The 8,451-nt window shown below is 34.4% G+C and overlaps 1 protein-coding gene across 1 annotated transcript in view; it reads left to right on the top strand.

The window, feature by feature from the left end:
- LRPPRC (leucine rich pentatricopeptide repeat containing) overlaps nucleotides 1-8,451 on the top strand; it is a 150,386-nt gene that overhangs the window by 100,235 nt on the left and 41,700 nt on the right. Inside the window, exons 23-24 of the mRNA XM_009641573.2 lie at nucleotides 46-250; nucleotides 8,211-8,335. Coding sequence (XP_009639868.1) covers nucleotides 46-250; nucleotides 8,211-8,335 — 330 coding nt within the window. The remainder of the gene's footprint in view (nucleotides 1-45; nucleotides 251-8,210; nucleotides 8,336-8,451) is intronic.

The raw sequence follows: 8,451 nt of genomic DNA, 5'->3' as shown, positions 1-8,451 counted from the left end.
CCTACATGAAATTACCTAAGGGTCTTTTGTGTTGTTTCATTGTAGATGCTATTAACATTCTAACGGAGATGAAAGAGAAGGATGTTCCTATCTCAGACAGAACAGTTGCATCTTTTTTCCGCATTCTTAATGCCGCTGCCATGCGAGGTGAAGTTGAAACAGTGAATCGGTTACATGAGACCATTGTGAACCTGGGGTTGGCAGAAACTGCTGTCCTTTATTCCCCTCTGATTACAGTTCACCTTGAAAAGTAAGCTATGTTTGGGCTTTAGATTAAACAAGTTATGATATGATATTTATTTGTATTATATGACCTGTGTGTGCTATACATGGCTGCACGTTCATGTTTGAACGTGCTCATGCATGCACATATGCATGCACATGTAATACTTAAGTGATCTAGGAATAGTAATGAACTAATATGTTTTCCTAAGTTAGATGAGACTGTTTCCATCAGTTATACATCACATCATGGTCTCTTTACAGACGCATCAGAGATGAAGTGGCTGTATATTGGAATATGCTTATGAATTAGTTGGTTCTAAAGTCTGTTTGACAAGAGAGCTATTCAGAGCATGATAGGTATATTCTCAGCTCTTATGGTTAAGTAGTATGTGTTTTCCCATCAAAACAGCATTATTTCGCTGTGCCATCCAGTACATCTCAGGTGAGTTGAAGGGTGGTTGTTGAACACTGAAATATTTTTAATTCACATAATTCAAATAATTTGATTTTATTGCCAATAAGACTGCTATATTGCTGTAAAATAAAATTCAAAGAAAGTACTGTCTTGTTTGTCTATTGTGATATATTTTTTTACATATATACTTTTAACACCATTTAATAGAGAAAAGGAAGTTCCTACATTCATTCGGGCAGGAAGTATCTGCAATTCTGTGTGTCATGTTCCTTTGCATAAATTTTCATTGTGAGTTATAGGATATTTGAATTAATGTACGTGTGAACTATATAACTTCCTTACTATAAGTGAGCCAAGAGTCCCTTTTCACTTCCTTTACCATATGCGCAATCCTTTTATTTTTTTTTCTTAAGTCATTTATGTAGTTGCTGGATTTTAACCACTTGCAGCTAGCATGATTGATCAGTTTCTTGCAGTCTCGTTCATGTATATGAAATGTTGTTGGCTTAAATATAATACCTATGAAAAAAGTGAATTTTTCATAGTATCATGTAAGTCAGTCTCAAAGATGCATATTAACATTTCTGTTAACATGTAGAGTTCTTTAGTTCTTTTAAGTACTCTGGGTATGCAAAGTCTGTAATGTTTTCCCTAATCAAAATTCTTGTCAAAAAGCTGTAACTCTTGGTAGATGTATGTACATTCTCTTCTAAAAACAGTATTTTAGTGTAGTGGTCAAAAGTTAAGAATATAGTGTACATATTCTCAGCAACACTGCTTTGTTACATCACAAGACAAGGCAGATGTTTATGAAAGTAATTTAACTGCAATCATATGTAACTAATGTGTCGGAAAAATATCTGATATGCTTTGCAGTGTGCAGTAAGAGCAGCTGCATTTTACATAATTGCTTTATGCACGTTGACATGCAAGTTGTACATGGTGCTACTTACGTTCTTTTCACTTCAGAAGCAGTAAACGATGTAAATAAAGATGTGATCACGTGTGGATGCAAAGGGGGACAGTAAAGGGTGCTATTTTAGTTTGTTTCCACATTCTTTTGGATTATAAATGTTTGGTAAAACTTTTTAGAAAGTTTGTTTGTTTTTATTAATAAAGGGACTTTGATGGGACTAGATTTTTAAAAGAGAAAGTAATTCCATATTATGGAACAATATGGCTACAAGTCATTGGTACTCACCTGTGTAACTCTTAATACATTCATATATAAAAATGCAATACAGTTAAGCTTATTTCCTATGGCTTTTTTGCCACCTTATGGATGGAGAGACTTGCTTCCTCTCCAGTGTTAGAACCAGAAGGGGGAAGTTTTTCCACATAATTTGCTTGAGAGGAATAAATAAATTTCACTGGTGGGTTTTTTTTGTGTGTGTGTGTCTTGGAGATGCTAAGAGTTTTTGAAAGTTACGAGTGACTGAAATAAGTGTTAGTCATTTCTTTCAACAGTAGTGCTTACTATTTGCCATCCTACAGCTCGAGTATCATGCTGAAATGCTGTCATTTAGCTGCAGGTCGTCAGCATGCCTCTGAAATTAGCTCTGGGATATTTTTTAATGTTCCACAGCAGTGGTTGTGCTAGTGTTTTGTGTTCTTAATTTTAATTGCTTTTTAATTGCTTGTAAAGGAATCTGTGATTTGCTTTTGAAGATTTCAACAATTGTAGGTGTAAAATGTTTTCATCTACCCCTTTTCTCTGTACCCAGTCCTGACTATTCTGAAATTCTTGTTAAGTCCTAGTGCATGTTAAAAGTGACAATTTGCAGCAGAGCATGGAAGAAAAAGAAATTATTGATAATGAACAGTGTAACTAACAAAATCTAATACTCTGGTAGAATGGACATTTTTTTCTTTAATATTTTGAGAAATATTTAACTTGAGTAACTAAAGAGAGTACTCATACTATCTTTTTTTAATCTGGAGTAAATTTAAGGAGAACCACCCCCCTGCTTTTAATTGTATGATCTTTATTTATGACTCTGAATTTTCAACATGATGAAATCACATTAAAAATTGAGACAGTCCACATATGGAATCTTGGTCTGTCATTCAAGGTGATAAACCTGCCTTGGACAGTATGACAAAAATCTTAGTTTCTAAAAGCTGCAAGAATGTGAAGAGCTTGTACTTTTTCTTAAAACATCTTACTTTTGAGCTGGTCCTTCCAACTGATACTAATTGGAAAAGGTTGTATAAAATTTGTTATGATTTCTTAAGGATTGTAGTTTTGGCTTTTACCTTCTCTACCAACTGTCAGGGGAAACCTGTTAGAACATGAGGCATTTTACAAAACTGAAGCAGTTTGTGAAGCTAACCTTCTCCTGTGCTATGTGATACTTCGATAATACCTATTTACAGGATTATAAAGTAAGGGATTTGGCAACTGCTGATGACTTTTTTTTTCTTCTTCCAAGAAAGCTGACTAAGCCAACTTTGTACAACCAAAAATAGGAATGCACAGCCTAAAAACTTTATGTGGTTCATATCTTTTCATTAACATAAGTTTGTTTCTGCTCTCCTTGAATAATATCACCTCTGAGAAAAGAAACAGAACATCTTCAGGTTTGAAACTTACAAATTCCCTATGTCAGAAATGCTGTTAAGCAGAGGGAAGAAAATTTGCAGGTAAATTATGAAAACACTATGTTACAGACTGTATGAAGCAAATAATTTGTAGTTTCAAGTCAGTGAACGCAAGTGGTTAATATCTGTATTTTAAATGATGAGAAGGCTACAGCTGGATTATGTTTCTTTAAAAATGATCAGTGTATTTTAATACAGCATTGTCCAGTAAAGCATTGTGCGCTGGTTTGTGAGTAATCTTATACAAACCTATTTTGTTTAGTTTCTTAAGTAGCAGATACAGCATGAATCCAGTGCCTTGACAATTTTTCTTCTGTTGTTTTCACGGGGTTAAATTCACCTTTAATTTTGTTTGAGATGATTCTGTAGCACATGCAAGTTAATTGACTTTTAAATTTACTTTTAAAAGTAGGTGTATTTTTAAATTATGTGATATTTTTAGTGAAGGAAAATATCTCTTAGTGGGGAGAGGTTTTTTCCTAATTTTTAGCGGCTTTATTTCAAATATTTGTATTAAAACTCTTTACGTGTGGCAATGAAATTAGGGATGTTTGGCGCTCTTATTCCATTATTGCAATTAGGAATTTAGCATCATCAGTGCCAAAGGACAAAAGTGTCTCATTTGCCCTATGGGGACAGGACAGTGATAAGATGATTTTTCGTCAAGGATCATTGGGTCGTAATTAAGTTACATTCATGGCTATTGCTTTTTGAAGGATGATTGGTAAATGACAGGCTTCATGTGCTTGGTACGGACAGTGTTCACTAGGGTTTTTTCTCCCTCTGTCAGAAAATCCTGTTGAGTCTGATAATGTAAATGTGGCATTTTATTCTGAACAAAAGAGCAGGGAAATGAGCTATCTTGTCTAATCATTCAGTTGTTTAACACCGACTTCCAGTTTAGACTCAATTGGCTGGAAAGCACTTGACATGTGAAGTTAGTGCTGTTCGGAACGCATGTTTGAGTAAATTTTAAAGTAAGTGACAGCTAAATTGTACCTAGGGAAATTACAAAGCCTTCAACACAGTTAATTTTTTGGGGAGGATTAGTTGTAATTGCAACACCAGTCTCCTTGAAGATTCCTTAGTATAGCAAATGAACAGAAAAACATTTAGCTCTTTCAAGAGCCCGTTCTCTTTTAACAGAATAATTTTTGTAAAGCTGATTGTACCTTGCTGAATTGACTTCCCGCTACACTAACATCTGCTTCAGATTTGTAGAGAGGGATTTGTTTTACCAGTCTACCCTCCACCCCCACCCCAGAGAGTCCCTTTTTTCTTTCTACCTCTCTAGTGATTTCAGGTTTGAGAGCTTTTCAATCAGTAAACCCCTTAGGTAAATTGCCACTTCACTAAAGCTTTATGCATAATGTTGCAGCACTTCATTCCAATTAAAATCAATATTTGGAGTCTTATTTTTATCAGGCAGACTCTCTGGTTGGGAAAGTTGTTTATTACAAGTAAAAGGGTTAGATTTAGTGCTACATTCTTGAAGCAAGAGGGGAGTGGCTTGTTGAAATTGAAGGGGGATGTTATATGTGTGCACATTATAGCCAGTCCTGCTACAGAGTGTTCTGCAAACACTCAGACGTCTGAGTGATTTTTGTCTCTTCAGATAGCTTTGCGTGAGTAAAATTGCCCACGCAAATATTTTGGAAGATTGTGCCCATAACATCTGGGACTTCATAGGCATCCTATACAGAAACCAAATGAATCCAAAAACTTTGGTTGTCTTAACCCTAGCATGAATTTACTTGAAAAATAATGCCAAAATAGGACTCTTCAGGGATTACCTGCGGGCCAAGCATAATACAGTGATGACTGTCATTCAGAAATAATAGTATATCATCTTTTCTAAAAGAACAAGTTTCAATGAGAGGGAAAAATACACCTAATCTTTAAGTGGAACAGGTATTAGCCCTGAACAAATAATATTTGTGAGTGACTCAGAGCTGTAGTATCTGGCCAACTCAAAAAGAAGCATGGATCATCTGTGTTCACACTTTAAATACTGTTTTGACACTGGAAATCAGATTTTTCCAACATAGCTATGAGCAATAGGCTTTATTTCTTTTTTTTTTTGACTTGATCCATATTAATTAAATAGTAATTTTGGACCAGGCTTTTAATGTAGTAGTGTAGTAAGTATCCTTTGGGAAGATAAAAGCATGTTCGACGTGCATTAGTTCATACAGAAAGACTGCCAAAGATTTTCAAATGTACAGCTGGCTGTTAGCTTAAAATCCTTATGTCTAAATAGCGTTTCCTTAAAATGTGGAAAATCTTTTTTATGCAGTACTTTAAGTTGGTGAGTCCTAACAAGAAACTTGTTAAAATGTGACATATACTTGAAATTTGAAGCCTACGGTAAGTTCCTAATTTTCATTGAGCTTTTCTAACAGGACTGTAAAAACTGCTTACAAAAGTAGTTGCTGATACTCACTTGGAATTGACTGCCGTTTGTGACAATTAAGAAATACTGCAGGTTGTTGAATAAATCATATTAACACAAATACAAGCATAAGTTTAATTTTTTTTTTTTTTTTGCAGCAGTACAAACAATTTATTTGTAGAGGCTGAACTTCTATACCTTTTATTGGTTTATAGCTGGTTGTTGCCAGTTTTATCATTTATCTGGTTTATAAATGCCATTCTCTGGTAAACTCTGGTTGACTGGTTGGTTGCTTGAATGCAACAGAACACATATATCAGATTTCGATAGATTCAAAAGTAGTCTAGTCTAGTAAGTTAGTGTGTAAGATACTGACCTCCTTAAATGTGGACTTACTCAGGCATCTTTGAGCAGTAAGTACCAGTAACAAGTACAATATTTTCATTTTTGTTATCTCAGTTCTTTGACTTTTTTCTCTGCCTTCAGTAGTATACATTTGGAGACTAGAGAAACTCTTTAATGTTCCTGTTTGAATGACATTCCAGTTATTCATTCATTTATTGATAGCTTTGACCTAAAAACGGTCACATGAATCCTTTAGGAATTACAGCCAAGATGATACTAAGACTGTTTGAGCATCAATCTGAAAAGCTAAATTTATCACTGAAAACTTTAATTTGAGTGTATAAATGTTGTTGTGTCTCCTTAGAAATTGAGTAGTTTCTGTAAAACTGGTTGGGTTTTTTTTTTCAGATGTTAACTGAACTTGCATCTAAAGCAGAAGAAAAATACTGATTATATAAAGCTTTATATCTGTCTATGGCAACTACCATAGTATTTCTCTTTTACGACAGTAATCTAGCCTGCAACATCTACTTGCAGTTTTGAAATTAACCTGTAATTTAGTCTTCACCCCAAATGACAAAAATTCAAATGACTCCATGGGGTGCCAGAAGATGCACTGTAAACAGGGCTCAGTAAGGGGGATAAGGTAGAAATCCATCATCTTAGGCTCATTTTCAGAATGCCAGTATTACTGAATAAAATTAATTCTTCTGTATTTTACTCTTCAAATTTTAAAAATATTAGCCTAGATGAAGATAGTATATAGTAGTGTAGATAGTTCATTCTCTGAACGAGCAAAACTTGTGCTGCACAAGAAATGCAGTGTAAGGAGAGGACATCTGAATTTGGGTTGTTCTAACAGGAGTATCTTCATTTGTTAAGGTTCAGTTGATCAATAGTAAAGTTGGTTCAGGAATGCACAATCGTTATTTCAAGTCAGGTTTTTTTATGGCCTGTTGCTGCTATTAAGTGATTTGTTTATTTATTTATTTATTTCCCAGCTTGCCTACTTCTATCACCCTCCATTTGATAAGCCTTTTGAACTCTAAAATGTGATCCTATTGACCATTAGGCTACTTTACTACGCTTTGTGTGGCGTCTTGGTTTGTTTCAGTTTAAGCCTTCTCCTATAAAGAACAACTTCACATATCGTTTTACCAGTGTTTCAGTGGTTGTTCTCTGGTTTTGGTTTGTTTTTTTTGGATTAGGTTGTAATTCTTTGAAAAAGGGTCTGCAGCAGATGATTTGATTCTGTTAGTTGCACAGTGTAGAACATTAATTTATATTTGTTGTTATTTTAAGTTCCAGATCTGATTGTTTTTATGGCTTTTCCATTTCACATTTTAACTATGTATACTTCTGAAGATGTTAATACTGTATACACAGGGAAAAAAAGTCAGCAAAGGACTGAGATAACAACAATGGAATTACTGTACTTGTTACTGGTCCTTAATGCTCAAAGACACCCGAATAAGTGTATTTAAGGAGGTCAGCATCTATATTAGTGCCATGGTTCTATGTGACATGGATAGGCCAGCATAAATTTTGGTACCTTAATTCAATGCTGAATTAATTGCAAAAATTGCATTTGTTTTGGCAGAAACTACACATTGGATTCTCACCTTTATATAGAACAGAAAAATGCTAACCCTTCAATTGTGACAAAATGGAAATCAACAGATTATTTATAGCTAGTCTGTTAAGGTGTAAAACTAGTATAAAGCAATTTAAAGAGCTGTGGTTAATTTAGTTAACTCTGGATATCTATACTGAAATAAAAATGCTGTGAAAAAATTTTGAATAGCTTAAAAATTCAAAATGTCTAAACAGAGACATTTGGAGGTAATATAATATGCCCAATATTACTTAAGAATTTTACTTCAAAAATTAAGTGCATCTGATGATGAAGAGCATTCACACCTTTGGTTAATTTGTAGTGAACAGTGGTCATGCAATCAAAAACTACACAGCCAAGAGGTTTAAGCATAAATCTGTAGTTCTGTTTTCATTTCTGTGGCTGTCAAGCATACATGGTATTTGTTTGTAGGAAAATTTTACCTGTTATTGAAAAATAACTAGCATATTGGGAGGGGAAAAAATACACTCTTGGATTATAGACTGCTGAATTAATTTTCCTTGAAATTTTCAAGACTGAAGTGGGTTCAGCATGCACTGCTCCTGCTCAGAATGTTTGATTGTTTTTGTTCTTGTTTTTGTTTTTCATTCCACAAGGGATGACATGCCTGCAGCTCTGGAAGCTTTAATCGACTGTTATAAGAAGTATGGTAAAATTCTTCAGCTTCATAACATCTACTGTAGACTGATAGAGAAAGGAGACACTGATCTTCTGCAAAAGGGTTAGTTCCATCTAGTCAAATGCTGTCTGGTTATATGGAGTGTTTTCTGGAGGCTTTTGTTCCATGATTTGTATATCTTTTCTTTGAACTGAAAGAAAAATAAAGTGTTTATATCT

The sequence above is a fragment of the Egretta garzetta genome, unplaced genomic scaffold (genome assembly GCF_000687185.1).
Source record: "Egretta garzetta isolate BGI_Z169 unplaced genomic scaffold, ASM68718v1 scaffold166, whole genome shotgun sequence".
Lineage (NCBI taxonomy): Eukaryota > Metazoa > Chordata > Aves > Pelecaniformes > Ardeidae > Egretta > Egretta garzetta.
This window is presented reverse-complemented; position numbering and strand designations above follow the sequence as displayed.